Genomic DNA, 19184 nt, shown 5'->3' with positions numbered 1-19184 from the left:
TTATTAAAAAAAAAAAAAACAAACAAATTTAAAGGCAAGTTACTTAAATAAATAGAATAGAGAAAACGTTTACCCAAATGTGTAAAACTGGTTCTTGTTACTTGCATGTGCAAAAAGTCATTTCTATGTAATCCGTGGCAACCCACCACGGTTTCAAAACGTGCATAAACCGTGGCAAGTCCCAACGGATTATGGCCAAAAGATATAGAGTGTAAACCGTGGTAGGTCACCATGGTTTACTAAGGAGAGATGGCGTGCATAAACCGTGGAGAGTCACCACGGTTTATGAAGAAACTTGTTTGCACATAAAACCTTGTGGGTCACCACGGTTTATGTGTATTATTGACTAATATATACTATAAAATTTTTACATGTATTATCAATTATTTTTTCATTATGTTTATCCCTATTTTTCATTTTACACTATATTTAAATATTTATTATACTATAAAAAATATTAATGAACATAATAAAATAATTACTTATTAATATTTTTTAGAGTACTCATTAATATTCTTATAATATAATAAATATTTTTTATTTTAAATTTAACAAATACTAATGTATCAATATACACTTATATGTGAATTTATTAAATCTATATAAAAGATTTAATCAATAAGCATGTTAATGAATATTAATATACCAATATTAACAAGTAATTATTTTATTGTACTCATTAATATGTTATAGTGTAATGAATCTTTATTTTATAAATGAAAAAATAAAGATGAATATAATGAGAGAGGTCACCTTAAGCTTAAACGAACTTTTGAGTAGTTTTTATAAGTTCGCCTAAGATTTTGAAAACTTCATAAAAACTCAAAATAAAAAATAAAAACACAGATTCCAAACATTAATGTTAGTGTAATTTATTTTTAAAAATATTTTTTTATTTTATAATAGAAAAAAATCCAAAAATTTCATGGTGTTTATTATTGGAGTCTAATTTTTTTCTAATTTATTTTACATAACAAATTTTAAATATTTTAAATTAAATATTAATTTTTTATTTTTTAGTAAATAGACATCAATTTTTTAAGCATTATAAAAATCATTTTCTTAGTATTATCTGATTTTTTTTTCTATTGTACTCTTTCTATTATAAAAAGCTGTTGTTTGATAAGACATAATTTAAGATTCTGCTCATAAATTTATTGTGCTAATAAATTCATTTTCTATTAGACATAAAATTAACAAGGTTTTCTGGCCATTATTTACTACACATAAACCGTGGTGACTCTCCACGGTTTATGCACGTCATCTCTCCTTAGTAAACCGTGGTAACCTACCACGGTTTACACTCTATATCTTTTGGCCATAATCCGCTGGGACCTGCCACGGTTTATGCACGTTTTGAAACCATAGTGGGTTGCCACAGATTACATAGAAATGGCTTTTTGTACATGCAAGTAACAAGAACCAGTTTTGCACATTTAGGTAAACGTTTTGTCTATTCTATTTATTTAAGTAAATTGCCCCAAATTTAATGCACTCTTAGAGGTTCTGCTAACTTGTGCTGTTAGCCATGTGTATGTTGAATTTTGAAATGGAAGCTAAGGTACCACTCATCATTGAATTTTTTCGGCTTGCAAAGTAACAGTTTAGTTGCCACACCATGCATTGTTTTTGACAAAAAGATCGAATACGTACAAAAAGAATTAAATGGACAATATATATTTCAACAATAATTCATACATGCATGTCTGAAATCACACATACACAAAGTTACGTTGTCTTTAAGAAAATATTATTAATTGGTTTGAATTGGAATGAGTATGAGTGATTGAGCCCTACGTATAGTGAGACCATACTTTTCTCTCGTGTCTAATTCTTCTAGTTTCTTCTCACCCGCAATCTTCCAATCAAAACAATGCAAAAGAGTTGCTAATAAAATCAAAGGTACTATTCTATGAACCAATGAAATTGCGGAACACATTCTTCTTCCAGCCGAAATGGAATGAACTCAAAATTATTGAAGTCTTTATTAGTATCCATTTTGCGTTCTATAAACCTTTCTGGCACAAAAGAATTTGGATTATTCCAAGTACTAGAATTTCGTCCTATGGCCCATAAATTAACTAGAACTTGTGCATGTTTGGGAACTTTGAAGCCATTGATTTCTACATTGGACTTTGATTTGTGGAACAAAAGTGGAATTGGAGAGTGCATTCGGAAGATTTCCTTCACAATTGCATCCAAATAAGGAAGTTTTGACATGTCTGATTCTTGAGGCTTTTCATTTTTGCCAAGGCACTTCTAAAAGCTCTTCTTTGGCTTTCACCATCTTTTCAGGATTACATAGCAATTCTGTCATTGCCCATTCCACTGTGCTTGTTGTTGTTTCTATCCCAGCATTAAACAAGTCCTGGTAAATGCTAATATACAATGAAAATAATCATCCATATGACACCGAAAATCATATATAAAAAATTAAACTTTAAGCAATAATGCATGATTAGATTAGGGAGTCAACTTTTTGAGCGAATATCAGTTAATTTTTTAGTAAAGATTTGTTTCGATTCCTAATCATTTATTCAAAAAATAAAACAGTGATTTACAATTCGAAAATTTTTATCCAATCTCTAACCACTCAAATAATTGATCTAAGTGGTTCGTGACACATGATAAATGGCTTTTTTTTATTGATATATGCATGGAAAATTCTTTATTTCCCATAATAAGTACGGTTGGAAACTTCTCCCAAAATGCACATGACCAATTCGCAACTCTCACCTGTGAAATGAAAATAGGCGCCATTTTAGGCAATGTGGCCACAAAATACGTGCTGTCATCGAACACATGCCATGCCAAGCTAACCAGCCACGAAATGTAGAGCACTTCAAGGCTGACACACACGAAATGCCCAACTCACTAGCGGCACACACGGGTTGGCTCATTCCACAACTGTTAGGCACGAAATGGGTTTGGGACAGTGAAGACACCAACTCCCAGTGGTGACAGTTCCCGTACGAGCATGTAGTGGGTAGTTTGGGAGGCAATTTACTGTAATGTTATGGGTGAAGCAATATAAAAAGGGGTGAAGGGGAGGGGACCAATTCGGAGGGTAGGGGTGAGCACGGGTCGGTTTGGTTCGGATTTGTATTTTTTTGTACATGTATCCGAACCAAACCAAACCGATTAAGAATGGATTGGTTCAGTTCGGGTAATTGGGTACCCGATAACTTTGAAATTCATAAAAAAAATCAAATTTTTATCTTAAAAATTCAACAAGTACAATAAACATGTAACATCAATAGAAATAATCCAAACATGTTAAACACCAAATACATTAAAAACTAAACTCATTAAAATCCAAACATATTAATAATGAATAATTATTGTCTAATGGAAAAACTATATATATTTTTTTATTTAATTAAATATATGATTGAGTTCACGGGTTGGTTCGGGTTCTGCACCTCTAAAATCGATACCCGAACCAATCACTAACAAAAGCCATCGGTTTAATTTGAGTTAGACCCAATTACCCGTTGGTTTCAGAACCAATTTAATTAGTTTGGTTCGGGTTTAGACGGATAATCAGGTACTCGCTATCCGTGCTCACCCCTATCGGAGAGTAGAAAATAGGAGAAAAGTAGTGTGGTTTAGTGTGGTGTTGTGTCGTGGAGTAGAAAACAGGAAACAGATGCATGTGGGCAAAAAATAATTCAACTGTAACAAACAACATTAATTATTAAAATCAATAGAAATAATTCAACTGTAACAATAAACATGTAACATCAATAGAAATAATCCAAACATGTTAAACACCAAATACATTAAAAACTAAACTCATTAAAATCCAAACATATTAATAATGAATAATTATTGTCTAATGGAAAAACTATATATATTTTTTTATTTAATTAAATATATGATCGAGTTCACGGGTTGGTTCGGGTTCTGCACCTCTAAAATCGATACCCAAACCAATCACTAACAAAAGCTATCGGTTTAATTTGAGTTAGACCCAATTACCCGTTGGTTTCAGAACCAATTTAATTAGTTTGGTTCAGGTTTAGACGGATAATCGGGTACTCGCTATCCGTGCTCACCCCTATCAGAGAGTAGAAAATAGGAGAAAAGTAGTGTGGTTTAGTGTGGTGTTGTGTCGTGGAGTAGAAAAAAGGAAACAGATGCATGTGGGCAAAAAATAATTCAACTGTAACAAACAACATTAATTACCTCATCCACATGCATCTGTTTCTTGTTTCCTACCCCACCAAAAACACAATAACGCACTAAACCACACTATTTCTCTCCTGTTTCCTACCCTCCGAATTGGTCTCTTCACTTCGCTCTCTTTTATATTGCTTCACCCACAACGCTACAATAATTTGCCTCCCAAACTATCTACTGCATGTTCGTACGGAAACTGTCACCACTAGGAATTGTTGCCTTCATTGCCCCAAATTAAACCTATTTTGTGCTTGACAGTCGTGGAATGGGCTAACTTATGTGTGCTGTTAGTGAGTTGGGCATTTCATGTGTGTCAGCCTTGAAGTGCTTTCCATTTCGTGGCTGGTGAGCTTAATTGGCATGACGTGTGTCAGATGGCAGCACCTATTTTGTGGCCACCTTACTTGAAATAGTGCCTATTTCCATTTCGTGGGTGAGGGTTGCAAATTGGCCATCCACATTTTTGGAGGAATTTTCAACCGTATGTATTATGAAAAATAAAGAATTTTTCATGCGTATATTAATAAAAAAGCTCATGATAAATAGGAGTATTCACAAAAATTGTTTCGTTAATTAAATAGTTGAGGATCGATTAGACCAATTATTTAAATGACTAGAGACGGATGATTACACATATATTTTTAAATTATAGAAAATTACTTTGTCTTTTAGATAAATAATAGTCAGAAATAAAAAATGGTATTTATTTTTAATTTTTTAATATTATATTTTTATCTTAAATTTTAACCTTAAATTTTAGAATCTAAATTCTTTTAACTCTAAATTTTAAATGTTTCAAAAAATAAAAATTAAAAAAAATTATAATAAAAAATTAATTAGTATTAATTAATTAAAAGTTTAATTTCTTTTACTTATTCAAAACTTATTAAAATATTCTATTAGATACAGTTTTTTAATCCCACTATAAATTTTGTGACATTTCAAATAAATAAAAAATTATTCACCAGTGTAATAGTTTAGAGTTATATAGATGTCATGCAATTCCAATTTACAAATAGTAAACTATATTAATTAATATATTAATTTATAAAATTTAGACGTTCTTCCTCAAATCCACAATCTAGTTATTACTCACATTTATGAAATATTTTGACATGGAGGGTAGAAGTACTACACTTACCATAAATAAATGTAACTAATGGTGGCGGCCCAAATCTGCGGAACCATTATTCACTTCGATGAAATCTAGAAAAGAATCTAACACGTCACAAGTCCCTCCAAGATTCTTGTTAGAAGATGCTCTCAACCGCACTCGTTCATCAAAGATATCATGATCGAAAGCCTTCAATAGTCTCTTAAAAGATTCTTCACCTCTTCCCCTTAGGCCTTGTGGATCAAGAAATTTTATAATTGGGAAAAGATCTATTACATTAATCTTTCCAGCATCGTCCAATATTCCCTCTATAAGCTCCTTGAAATTTTGATGAGAACCATGATCATCATCATCACTAGCTCCATAGTTAGCAAAATCGATAGAGAAAAGTGTATTGGAAAATGAATTCATTATTGTTATGAATACAACCTTACCAATATCAATAGCCTCACCTTTGGTGCAACATGTTCCCACAAAATTCACCAATTCTTGCACCTTTTTGTGGCGAAGTGTGCTAGTTGATTCTAGCTTTTGAGGGGAGAATATGTTTGTAGCACATAACATTAAACTACTCTTTCACTTTAGCCTATGACAACAATAAAAAAGTCTCGTGACCTACAAATTCAGCCTAATAGAATATATAAATTCAGTTACAATTTTAGTTTTTATTATTTTATCTTTTCTTATCTTTAGTTGTTCTTGTGCTTGTTTGGGTGCCATTATTTTGATAAAAAAAAATTTATTGAAAAAAAATCTTTTTTTATTTTTTAGCGTGTTTGGCAAATTTTGAGAAGTAAAAGTAAAAGCACTAGAAAAATGAGAAAAACATCTTTTTTGAGAAGTTGTAATTTACATCTTTTTTTAAAAGATCTTTGTTCCTTAAAAAAAGATGTTTTTCATATAATAAATAAACAAAAAGATACTTTTATATTGTTATATCCAAACATAATTGATAGATAAAAATATCTTTTTGTATGAGATACCCAAACATAAAATTACTTTTACTTTTCCATAAGATCTTTTAAAAAAGATAACTCGAAAAAAGATCTTTTCTTATAAGCTCATCCAAACAAGCCCTTATCTTATTTTTATTTGCTTTTATCTTTCTTCGGTCAATGCTCTATATATGTACTAAGGTGGAAGAGTAGTTTAACAAAAATTCCCAAAACACACTCAAAACCAATTGTGCCCTAATCTCGCTTTCTCTCTCTTTCACATCATCACTCTCTCCGATCAACGCTTCTGCGGTCGTAGCTCACCAATTGATCAGCTGCTATTTTGCTATTCTATTTTGTCAAAGAAGTGCACGCAGCAAAATGGACGATTGGGAGGATGAGCAAATTGCACCTATTGACCTTAACAAAAAGAAAGTGACTAAAAGTAAATGGGATGATGAAGATGTGGATGAAAATGATGTAAAGGAATCATGGGAGGATGAAGATGAGCCTGCTCTGGCACCGGCACCTGCCCCTAAAACAACCGAAAAGGCTCCTAAAAAATCTGAAAAAGCTGCTGAAAAGAAGGGAAAGAGTGTAGAACCAGTAAAGGAAGAACCGTTGGATCCTGTGGCTGAAAAACTTAGACAACAAAGACTGGTTAAAGAAGCAGATTATAAGAGTACCAAAGAATTGTTTGGTGGTGGGGGAAAAGATGAGAAAAACCTTGATACTTTCATACCCAAGTCAGAGAGTGATTTCTTGAAGTATGCAGAGCTCATCTCACACAGGCTTCGTGCTTTTGAGAAAAGCGATCATTATATTGGTTTGCTGAAGGCTGTAATGAGACTATCTATGGTTCAATTGAAAGGAGCCGATGCAAAAGACATTAGATCTTCAGTTACTGCCATTGCAAAAGAGAAGATAAAAGCAGAGAAAGAAGCCAATGCTGGGAAAAAGAAAGGTGGCAAGAAAAAACAGCTTACTGTTGAAAAAGCGGATGATTATTTTGCTATCAGTGATCGATATGAGGCTTTGGACGATTATGATTTCATGTGAAAAATTTTGGTTCGATTCCATTCAAATAGTCATGGGATTCTTCAACCTGTTTCAACATTGGAAGTTGGGACAAGACCCTTCGGCATACCCTTATTATCTAAAATTGATGAGAGCTGTCCTGTAATTTGTCCAATAAGTGTGTGCATCAGTGTCTTATTACTTGTCAATGTCGATTTTGTCACTATAACTACATCTGTTTTTCTCATACTCGGAGGTAGATTTCAGTAGATGATTCATATAATTTAAAAAGTTTGAAGATGAACTTGGCAACATTCAACTTTACTTTTTGGGTAAATTATGTTTTTTTTTTGTCATGGGGTAAATTATGTTCTTGGGTTGTGAGAATTGAATTGCCTCTTTCTTCATGTCAGGTCTATTTATGTTAAAAGCTGGATGTTGGCTTTGGCACCATACTTTAATCCATTGATTTTTTATACATAACCAATGTTAGTAGTAATCCAAGCATAGAGCATTCCAATAAAAAAAAACAAATAAAAATAAAATAAGAACAACTAAAGATAAAATAAAATAAAATAATAAAGACTAAAATTATAACTGAATTTATATTCTGTTAGGCTAAAATTGTGGGCTACGAGATATAATTTTCTTAGTGTTCTCTAATAATCACAGACGCGTGACCACACCATAGAGGCATAGACACGTGGTCAAGGGCTCTTGTCATATCTAAGACTTTCTTATTGGGAAATGCTAAGTTATGCTTGGTTAATGCTTCTTTGGCTATCTCTGGTGATGAAATAACAATAGTTGTTAAACTACCAAATTTGAGAGTCATTATAGGACCATATGTTTTGGAAAGTTTATAGAGTGATCCATAGGGTTTATGGCTAAGCTCTAAGATGTTTCCTATTATGGGATACGGGTATGGACCTGGTGGCAATTTTATGGTAGGTTTAACTAATAATATTTTGGAGACTGATAATGATGAAACGAAGGCATTGCCAAAGGAGAAGTATTATCATCATCATCATCATTACTAGAAATAGAAATATTATTGTGCAACACTCCATAAGTATTATCATTTATATAAAATGATACATACTTGCATTTGTATTTATATTTTTCAACTACTCTTCAATAACTATGTTCTTTATATAACTAATTCCAGCTCATTATCACATTATCCATTTCACCTCTGCTTGCTGATTAGAACTCCACGTTTAAGTCCTGGTGCATAACAAAACATGACTTATTTAGTGGCCAGTATTTGCAGTCATGAACAGTCCTTCTTAGTTTAAATACACAAATTTAGGTGTTAATGATAATACAGATACATTGCTTGAAAATAGAATTTATTTTTCTTTGGCATAGATGATTTTTTTGCAAATTTTAAAACAAAACACACAGTTAAGTTACAGGAAATTGTATCAGTACTCAGTAGGATAAATGGTACACTTACCTAATTATGAGAAAACACGTCTGGTATTGATCTGAGGGTCATGCATATCATTTCTCCCATTCTAAATTCCATTCAGACTTTGGGTTTTATCAAATGCAAATAATCACGTGCTTTGGGTTTGAACAGTTGAATGCTCTTCTACAAATGCTCTTCTATAAATCTGATGAGCTAGATTGAAGTTAATGTCAAACTATAAATCTTGGTAGCATAATGGTTGTTATAGCTAATAAATTACCTATTAAATTTTCAATTATTTATGACAGTTATTTCAATATGATCAGGTTTATTTTCTTTTAAGAAGGAAAATTGAAGATGTATGTTGTTCTCCGTGCTGACATGTTCACATCACCAGCCTTAGAAATTGAAGAAGTTAAGCGAACTAAGCACGAAGAAATTCTACGTGCTTTTGATATATGTGATGATGATACAGCTAAATCCAATTAAATTCTTGTCAAGCTGGCAAATAACATCAAAGATTCAAAGTAGTTGATTCTATTAAGGATTTAAGATACATGGTAAACTTATCTTTCCGTTATTTTTACCAAAACTTTGATAAATTATTTATCTTTTGCCCCATGATGGTGTGAGGATTGTTTTGACCATTTAAATAGTCTTGAAAATTTTGGTAAGCTGTAAATTCATTCATCTTTTCCTTTTTTCTTAATAAATTCATTACACATGTATTATAAGTAAGGAGTACTCTTAATTATAAATATATTAAATAAAATAATTATTTATTAGACTCATTTCTATATAATTAAGTAAGGAGTACTTTTAATTTTATATTTATAATATTTTATATCAATTAACTTTAAATTTTATTATTTTTAATAAAATTAATAAAAAAATAATAGGGATAACTATTTAAATAATAAAAATAATTATTATTTCTAATATTTAAACAATTATCAAAGTATCTAATATGATATTTTGATTAGCAGACTTTTTTTAACAAATTATACTTTTATTATTTTGCATCAATAAGTTAAAATTTTTATCTATTTATTATTACTTTTTTTCATTGGAATTAAGATTCTCAAGTTAATGATGATTAATTTTAATTGAACTACGTACATATGAGATATGAACTTTTATTATACTTTAAAATTTCCCATGGTACTGTTGAACCATGTCAAATGGTTTTCGAACCAAAGCCATAGAACCTAAAGAAGTGGTAGATGAGGCTAAGAAGCTCGGTAATAAAATATTTATTTTATATACTATTTTTATTTTTTAAAAACAGTTTTTACTTTTTTTTTATTTAATTTTTTTTACTTTATTTTAACATCTTCAAAAGAGTACGTATTTTTGTGTTGTAAAATTTGGAAGTTTCTTATTTTTTTTGTCCTGAATTTTAAATTATATATTTTTTTAATGAAATAAAATATTTTCTTTATCTTTAAAAAAAATTATAATAAATTATATAATAGTATAATATTTAAATATCTAATTAAATTAATTAATTGATATAATTAATTTAAAAGAGTACTAGCAGACTAGCAACTTTTGGTATTTGTAGCCATCAAATAGCCATCAATGATGATTTTAATGGTATGAGATTGGTGTGAGATTTTATTCAATGGCTTACTTTTCTTTGCTGGTTACATGCTGGACAAAATTTAAAAAAGTTGCTAGCTCCTAGACTTTTCTATTAATTTATTGTAATAAATTATATTAAATTTAATATTTATATAATAAAATAAATATTATTAATTTTAAATTAATAATAAAAATCTTACCAATACCAATAATCACAGCTCAAAATCCATGATTTTCTTCTATGGTCCAATAAACGGTAAAAATTTCTTAGTCCAGCAAGATCCGAAACTCTTATTCTGTCCCATTTTTCAACCTCTTCTTTTGTCACCTATAGTTTGTCATATAACTTTTTAGCTAGCTGCTCTATCCACCCGCAACTAACATGGTCTCTTTCGGACACTTGTTCGATTTGCTATTGTTACAAAAATTGCTAACAGTTTATTTAAACCATTATCTCTATTTTTTTATTAATTTTATTAAAAAGTGATTAAAATTTGAAACTAATTGATATAAAATATTACAAATACAAAATTAAAAGTACTTTTTACAAGAATGAGCATAATAAATAATTATTTTATTTAATATATATAATTAAAAGTACTCTTTACTTGTATTTTATCCACTTATTATAATTTACTAAGATAAAATAATTATTTAAACATTTTTATTAACATTAGTTATTTATTTTATATGCAATATAAAAATAAATAAATATAATCTTTATTTAATAAATACCATTGTATAAAATTTTATTTGTTGCCACATTATTTGATGAACAAAAAAAATATTTTAAGCAAAACTAATAATATATTTTTAATAATATATTTAATACAAATTAATAAATTTTGATTGTTCTTTTAAATAATATATTTTAAATATTATAAAATAACATATTTTAATAAAAAATTATATCAATATTTTTTTATATGATTTTGTTATTAATTTTTTTTTCGTTTGTAAGAACAACTATAATATGGTCGAGAGATGAGAAAAGTAAATATAAAGATTTGGTTTTATTTTTTATTTGGTTTGAATTTGGTCAGTAATAAAATATGAGATACATATATAGATTAAGGTCATAAAATATAAATTATTTAACATAATATACTTTATCATATACATGAGTATATAAATGATAAATACATAAAATATTTAAAGTATTGATTTTGTCAAACTATGCCATGATAAAGAGATGTTAATATAACTTGTGTGAAAAAAGAAAATTAATACTAACTCTTCTATTTTTTCATTAGTTTTTTTGAAAGAAAATAACTTAAATATGTAACATACTTAATTGACTTTATCTTTTTATGTATATATTTTTTTAACAAAAATAATGAATAACATTAATGTTAATTTAAATACTTTTGTTTATGGCAAGTGCTTTCACACTTGTAAAATAATAGTTTAAAAATTTAAAAAACGTTTTTAGAATTAATTTAAAAGACTAAAATATTATTTTCGGGTTAAAATTGTTTAATTGTATTAGAAATAAAAAGTATCACATAATTTCCTTAGTGTTCTCCAATAATCACATACAGGTGACCACACCAAAGACACTTTGCAGTGGTCAAGTGCTCTTGTCATATCTAAGACTTGCCTATTGGAATTTTATGGTAAATTCTATGTGATACTTTTTATTATCAACTAATGCAAAGTGTATTCGTACTTGAGAGTTGAGACATGGGTACATGTGTGAGTACGTAGTTCAACAAACTCTAAATTTCGGATTCTAATAAAATAAGCAAAAACATAATTTAGGGTATTGGCCTTATTTGGTTTCATAAAAAAATTATTAACTTTTCAAAAAAAATAATATAAAAAAAAAATGTTAATGAGTAATAGCTCAAATGGTATAGTCTCTCCATACTCAATTAAGAGGTTGACAAAAAAAATCTATTCACTAAAAAGTTGAAAGCCTAAAATTTATGACCATAGAAGAGATATGTAAGTATGAATTAGGATGTCGGCAAAGATCCCTAATAATATAAAACGGTTTTATTAGGAAATCAATTATATTAAAAATGTAATCAATTAGAACTAACTAATTGAAAAATAGATTTATTATACAAAAAAAAAAAGCAACTTTCTATTATCTTAATTTTTTAAAATTTAAAACTAAAAATAAAAAGAATTAATTTGAGTTCACTCTAAATTTTTTTAATATAAAACAAGCGTATAAGATAAATCTCATTTTTCATCCTTTATTTTATTTTTTCTAAATGGTGTTAATTATACAAACACGCTCTGAGATATAAAACAATAAACTATAATTGTTTCTAATCTTTTATAAAATATGATTCTGAATAATCTTATAATAATTATGACATAAATCACCCGTTGTTGATTTTCTTTCGTTTTGGGAAGGGATAAAATTTGGGAGAATAATTAATTATTTAACATACTAAAATAAAAATAAATAATGATATTCGTACATTAAAATTAATCATTAAAATCTGTCACTATTAATGTATTTGTGTATAAATATATGTATGGTTTAATTTATTTTTAATGTATAATTATATTTCAACATATATTTTATACTGGTGACTGACTTTGATGGTTGATTTTAGTATACACATAGCATAGTCGAATAAAAATAATGTATATCAATTAAATTGGGTTGGTATAGTGGTTAATTCACTAGTCCGTTTAAACAAGTGTCGGAAGTTCGAATCTCCACCACTCTATTCATGTAGTAATCTATTGGCCACAAAATTTTAAGTGAAATTCTAATTTATTACATATTAGTCCATGATTTGCCAAATTTAAAAATACTTAGAAAAAAAAGCAGAAAAGCTCCGCATACAAGCCATTAGGGCTTGTATGCTTTACAAGTTCATTAAGTAATAAACCCAAAAAACGCGTTGCTACACATACGTGGAATACACGCGCTCTATAAATATCATGCGTATATATAACTACCAAATTTAAAAGATCTGTTTTCTTTTTCGTTCTCCTTATTTTCAGATTTGGTCGTTCTTCTTCTCGCTCCTCTTCCTCCTTCTTCTCGATCGTTCTTCTCTACTCCTTTCTCACTGGTATGTTCTTTGTCATTTATGTTAGTTTCTCTCTCTGCAACTCCATCTTCGTTTTCTATTCGATTTCTGAAATCAAAGTTTGAATTCGTTTTTGAAGATAATGGATGATTCAAGCTCAGATTGTCAGCTGAATCCAGGCGAAGTGGACTATGAATTTGAATCTGACGAAGTCCCTGAGGTTTGAATGTAATGTATTAGTTTTGATTAATTATCTGGAATTTATAGCAGATGCTCGGGTGTAGATCAGACCTTTTTTGGGTGTATTTTTGCTAGAAGTGTGGGTGTATTTACACTTTACTGCTTTTTTGTTATTTTAATTGAGTTGTTGTTGTTCAGGTGTATTATATCAGACATGATTGGGTGTGTTTTTAGTTTTTGACATGGTGTATTCTGCAGCCTGTGTATTTACAGTTTATGGCTTTTATTGTCATTTTAGTTGAGTTGTTGCGGTTCTGGTGTATCATATCAGACATGATTGGGTGTATTTGAATCGTATCTATGGGTGTATTTACAGTTTTTGACATGGTGTATTCTGCAGCCTCTCTCGGTTGTTGATGACCAGCTTGTTCCGAAGGTTGGAATGACCTTTACCACCCTTGAAGATGCTGGAAAATTTTACAGGAACTACGCCAAGGCTGCAGGTTTCTCTACAAGAGTTCGGAGCACAAATAGGAAGGGAAACGAGATTAAGAATCAATTGATTACATGTAGCAGAGAGGGAAAATGGAAATCTAAAATATCTCCGACCGAGAAGACCAATCCGACAGCCGGTTTAAACTGTCCTGCAAGAATTTATATACACACATTGAAGGATGTCGGTGCTTGGATCATTTCAAAGGTTGTGCTGGATCATTCACACCCCTGCTGTCCAAGTAAAGCAGAGATGCTCAAACAGCACAGGGAACTAAGCATGTCCATTCGTCGTACAATAGAGAATAACGAAGAGGCCGGTATCAGACCAAGCAAAACCTACCAATCATTTGTTGCGGCTGCCGGGGGTCACCGCGAGTTAAATTTTATCGAAAAGAACGTGAGGAATTACATTACCAGGGAAGTGCGAAATGTTTCCGAACAAGAAGATGCAAAGGAATTCGGAAAATATTTGTTAAGAATGAAAGAGAAGAATCCGAATTTCTTTTTTGAGCTCGAACTCGAGGAGGATCAATCGATTAAGCTGGCTTTTTGGGCCGATGCAAGAAGCAGAGCTGCCTTTGAGTATTTCGGAGACGTCATTTCATTCGACACCACCTACAATACAAACAGGTAACAAACTGCCCCCTGTTTATGATGCTAAATTAATGTATTTTTATGAATCCGCATCAGAGGTGTATATTGGCTGTTTCATTGGGTGTATACAAAGCATTTGTTGGGGGTGTACCTAATGATTTTGCATTCTGGACTATGGTAATTTGTTTCAGGTATAATCTGGTCTGTGGTTCTTTTGTCGGGGTGAATCACCACGGTCAGTCAACACTTCTCGGATGTTCTTTGATGAAGAACGAAGAAATTGAATCATTCAAATGGTTATTTCAATGCTGGCTTCGTTGCATGGGAGGAAACGCTCCGAAAGGGTTTCTCACCGATCAATGCGCACCAATGAAAAGGGCTTTAGAGGCCTGTATGCCAACAACAATTCACTGTTGGTGTATTTGGCACATCATGAAGAAGATTCCAAGCAAATTAAACGGGTACAAGGGACATGCCGATATGGAACAAGAAATGAGCCAAGTTGTTTGGAACTCTCACAGCAAAGACTCATTCGATAGGAATTGGAATGATTTTCTGCTGAATTTTAGTCTTGCGGACAACAAGTGGCTTTCAGGTAATGTCTTTTTAAAATCTGCAGCAGAGGTGTAAATTGCATGTTTTCTCGGGTGTATTTATAGTCTGTGTTTGGGTGTATTATGCAGATCTGTACGAAGACCGTCACATATGGGTTCCTATCTATCTGGATCACCACTTCTGGGCAGGGATGAGAAGCACACAAAGGAGCGAGAGCATGCATTCATTTTTTAACAAGTTTATCACCCGAAACAGCTCGCTTATTCAGTTCATCAAACAATATGATAATTGCCTCGGAAGCAGGGAGCAAGCTGAGAGAGAATCAGATGTTGCAGATTTTCATACGGTCATACCGTGTGCAACAAAATCCTCCATTGAAGCTCAGTTTCAAGATGCGTACACTCATCAAAAGTTTAGGGAAGTCCAAGCGCAATTCAGAGGAAAGACGAATTGCATCACCAGATTAAAGAATTCCGCTCTAGGCTATTCAGTATACGAAGTCGGAGAAAAAGTTTCTAGCTCAATATTCAACAAGTTCGTGGTTACTTACGACTCAGTTGCAGCCGAGGTAAAATGCCAATGCTTATTATTTGAGTCGAGAGGGATACTGTGCCGTCACGCACTAAGCGTGTTAAGCTTCGAACAAGTAAGCCAAGTGTCACCTAGATATATACTAGAACGATGGAGCAAGAAGGTAAAGAGGCGACACACACACATCAAGAGCAGCCACGACGAGCCACTGATGGAGCCAAGAAGCAAGAGGTTCGACCAATTGGTTTTTCGTTCGCAAAATATTTGTGAATTTGCATCCGAATCGGAGGAGCTGACTGCAATTATGCACCGTGCGTACGATAACGTCATGGCTGAGATGGAATCATTAAAAGCCAAAAGGAAGGGGACATCTTCTTTATCCCACGAAGACGCCAACTTGGAATCCGTTAACGAGCTTCAAAGCCCGCCAAGGATTCGAACAAGAGGACGTCCAAAAAATAGGCTAGGTTCAAAGTTGGACAAACAGATTGCAAATGCCACAAAGAAGAAGAAAACGAAAGTTTTAAGCGAGGTAAAAGTAATGTTCTTTAAATTTGTGGGGATTGAGTTTATTTTTCTCGTTAATAGTTTAGCTAATATGTGAGTGTTATATTCAGATAAACCTGTTTGATGCTGCATCAGCGGTGCATTCAAATTCCAGCCAATATCAAGGACATGTTATGAATTATCAGTTCAGGGTACCAGCAGCAGGGGATAACTCTTTGGGTGTATAGTTTTACAGAATATAGGTGTAAAAGCACTGTTCTTTTAGGTGTATTTTTGTTAATTCACAATTTACATATAGATACATATATATAATATTTGTGTTTTAGGGTTTACAGGTTAGGGGTAAGGGTTTAGGTTTTAAGTGTTTAGGTTTCAGGGTTTTAGTCTCAAAGCATCAGGGGGGGATAAGGTTCAGGGTGTATATTCAACTTTATTTGGGTGTAAAAATTCGCAGGTTATGGGTGTATATTTGATTTGATATTTTTCTTCATATTTTAGTACCTGTAATTCATACATTTTGAATATAGCACAGACAGTTTAACAGCACAGACAGTTTGGGTGTATATTTTATGCAATCTTGGGTGTATTATTAAACTTGCGTTGGGTGTAAAAGTTTATAATTTGCGTTTATATATGCCTTTGATGTTTTCCTTCATATTTTACCACCTGTAATACAGCTTTTGAATACCACACAGACAGTTTAACATCACAGACAGTTTAACTATGAAAAAAAATTTTATTCAATAGAAGTTGTTTATAAATGGCAAATTTTTACAGCATTTGTTCAATGTACAAACTAGCTAGCAGTTGGATTACGCAATTTCTATATCAGCAGAATTTATCTGACAAAACGGACTCAATAATACAGAGGATGGCTTCGACAGCCTTATTACATTACTCTCTCTAATTGCCTGATCTCTCTCTTTATTCATTTCACTGAATAGTATCCGTGAAGCATACTCAACTCTATAGTGGTCCACCTCCTCCTACAATTAAAAAGTATATTCTGTTTAAACAGCAATATTAATTCAGTAAAGTAATACAGAGTTATATAGTTCTAAAGACAGTTACCTGTTTCCAATTATCCCATTCATACTTCCCCTTTTTAATGTTTTCCGGCTCAATTAACTCAAGCCACTTCATAACGTATATACCGCAGTCATAGCTGAAAACGAAGAAAATAAATTACAAATCTCATTTAGGAAAGTTTATTGTTCAGAGTCACAAATTTATACCTTGATTTTTGGCCTGATATTTTAACATATGATGCTTTAATTTGCTTCTCCTTCTCGTCTTTCTGTAGAGGTTCCCCGCCAGCATATGCTCTCAATCTTGAAAATACATATCCCTTAAATACCAAAATAAATCAGTTATACACCCGAATGAATGCACAAGATACAACCAACTGAATGGACAATATACACCCAACACAACTAACGAAATACACCCAACTTGATCAACAAAATACACCCAAATGGTTCCATAAAATACACCCAACTCGACAAAGAAATTAGACCCAAAGGAGAACATAATTACACCCAAAGCAAAAACATACATACAGTGTGTTATTACAGTAAAGAACACAGAGGCAACTTACAGTGAATTTATTAAGCTGCTTTCTCTCATCGCTTGGAGCTTTCTTATGTAGCGGGTCAAGTATATGAAATCTCCGCTTTGTTGTATCAATCACTCATAACCACCAATGGCCCGAGTAGCAAACAGGTGCAAAAATCTGAAGGATTGCCACATTTCAACAGTGTGTTATTTTATTTAGCATATAAGTAAAGAACGGTACTAACAAATTTAGCAAATGAAAACTTACATATGGATGAGAAGTTAATTTATTTGCATCTATGAAGGGAATAAAACTCGGGTAGTCTTCCACCCTGAATTCTTTATTGGTTTTCGGTGATATGAATTCCCCCTTTGGGTGCTTTGAAAGGGCCATGCTCTGCAACAATTGCGAAACAAAAAATGAAATACTGAAAATACACCCAAGTGAATACTTTAAATACACCCAAATGACTACACAACTTACACCCAATAGAATGTAAAAAATACACCCAAATCAATACAGAAAATACACCCAAAATTCGTAGAAGTAACACTTACCACAATATCAAGGGGCAGACAGTATACTTGTTCTTGAAACCTTTTATCATTTTTCCGGTTGAGGATGTGGCACATGGCAGATACAATCTAGAAATATATGCCGAAATCAATTTACGTTAATAAACATTGCAGTAAACTTTGGTGTAAAACATTAATGTTGTTCTAATATTACCTCAGATTCTATATAACTTTCTGCCTGGAGGGATGCAAGGTGCATTCTAAATAAAATGTAATTATCTTGGGCAATCAGAGTGCACATGTGGTCATACTCGTTAGTACTGCCATCTGCGTAAGTCTTCAGTCGTGTCCCCCAGATGTAGCACTTTTCTTTCATATCATCCGTAATCTGATTTATTCCCTCAGGAGTTTCAAACTTCCCAGAACTTTCTCCCCCAGTCTCCCTTTGAATTTGTGGACTTTTACTTTTTTCTTTCGCCGCACTGCTTGCTATTTTTTGTACCAAATCGTCTAATTGTTCTAGCAAATTTGCAGTTTCTGGAGATTTTGTCCTTTCTGTCTCCTGCGTTGACGCTCCCTCCTGGCTTGAATCAGTCAAGCCAAGACTGAATGATGGCACTGGATCTGTTTTAGGAACATAGGATGTTGTCCGTGCCATCATCATCAGGGCAGCAACGTCTTCTGCGGCTGGATGACTGCGTCATCATGTATAACGTATTATAAGAGTAAGAATATACGGATCATAAGCAAAGATTGATTTTAGTCTGATGAACTTACATTTTAGATGGAGTTGGGGGAAGCGTGGGTGTGGTTTCTTGAAGTTGTTGGGGGGGGGGGGTTCAGAAGTGCTGCACAGTTACACAAAATTAATCATGGCGTAAAAAAAACTAATCAAGAACAATATACACCCGAACTGTAACCAAATATACACCCAAACTCTAAACAAATATACACCCAATACTATTTCTTACGTTTCTGTAGTTTGTTCAATCTGTAGCAGAGGGGTT

General features: G+C 31.9%; 2 protein-coding genes and 1 pseudogene across 2 annotated transcripts; 1 reads left to right on the top strand and 2 right to left on the bottom strand.

The window, feature by feature from the left end:
* Positions 1 to 1905: 1905 nt before the first annotated feature.
* On the bottom strand, positions 1906 to 8318 carry LOC107627856 (cytochrome P450 76T24-like; annotated as a pseudogene).
* Positions 6474 to 7560, top strand: LOC148575355 (uncharacterized). Its single transcript, XM_088503985.1, has one exon. The coding sequence runs from the start codon at positions 6613 to 6615 to the stop codon at positions 7288 to 7290; it is 678 nt and encodes a 225-aa protein (XP_088360111.1). The 5' UTR covers positions 6474 to 6612; the 3' UTR covers positions 7291 to 7560.
* Positions 8319 to 16919: 8601 nt separating the features above from the next.
* On the bottom strand, positions 16920 to 18841 carry LOC110269312 (uncharacterized). The gene is made up of 6 exons (XM_088506185.1): positions 18392 to 18841; positions 18220 to 18306; positions 17930 to 18058; positions 17388 to 17455; positions 17179 to 17272; positions 16920 to 17093 (listed from the first exon to the last, which is right to left on the bottom strand). The coding sequence occupies exons 1-6, from the start codon at positions 18839 to 18841 to the stop codon at positions 16920 to 16922; spliced, it is 1002 nt and encodes a 333-aa protein (XP_088362311.1).
* Positions 18842 to 19184: the final 343 nt, after the last annotated feature.

This window comes from Arachis ipaensis, chromosome B2, assembly GCF_059453495.1.
Source record: "Arachis ipaensis isolate K30076 ecotype BB chromosome B2, ASM5945349v1, whole genome shotgun sequence".
Classification (NCBI taxonomy): Eukaryota; Viridiplantae; Streptophyta; class Magnoliopsida; order Fabales; family Fabaceae; genus Arachis; species Arachis ipaensis.
Note: the sequence above shows the minus strand (reverse complement) of the source record. Positions and strands in the feature narration are given on the sequence as shown.

What these genes read in the sequence shown, in the direction of transcription:
- LOC110269312 (XM_088506185.1), bottom strand. Translation starts at nt 18,841, where the DNA reads ATGATGATGGCACGGACAACATCCTATGTTCCTAAAACAGATCCAGTG. An exon ending in AATTAACTTCTCATCCATAT is followed by an intron (nt 17,456 to 17,929) that starts GTAAGTTTTCAT and finishes TTGGTATTTAAG; the next exon opens with GGATATGTATTTTCAAGATT. An exon ending in CAGAAAGACGAGAAGGAGAA is followed by an intron (nt 17,273 to 17,387) that starts GCAAATTAAAGC and finishes CTTCGTTTTCAG; the next exon opens with CTATGACTGCGGTATATACG.
- LOC148575355 (XM_088503985.1), top strand. Translation starts at nt 6,613, where the DNA reads ATGGACGATTGGGAGGATGAGCAAATTGCACCTATTGACCTTAACAAA.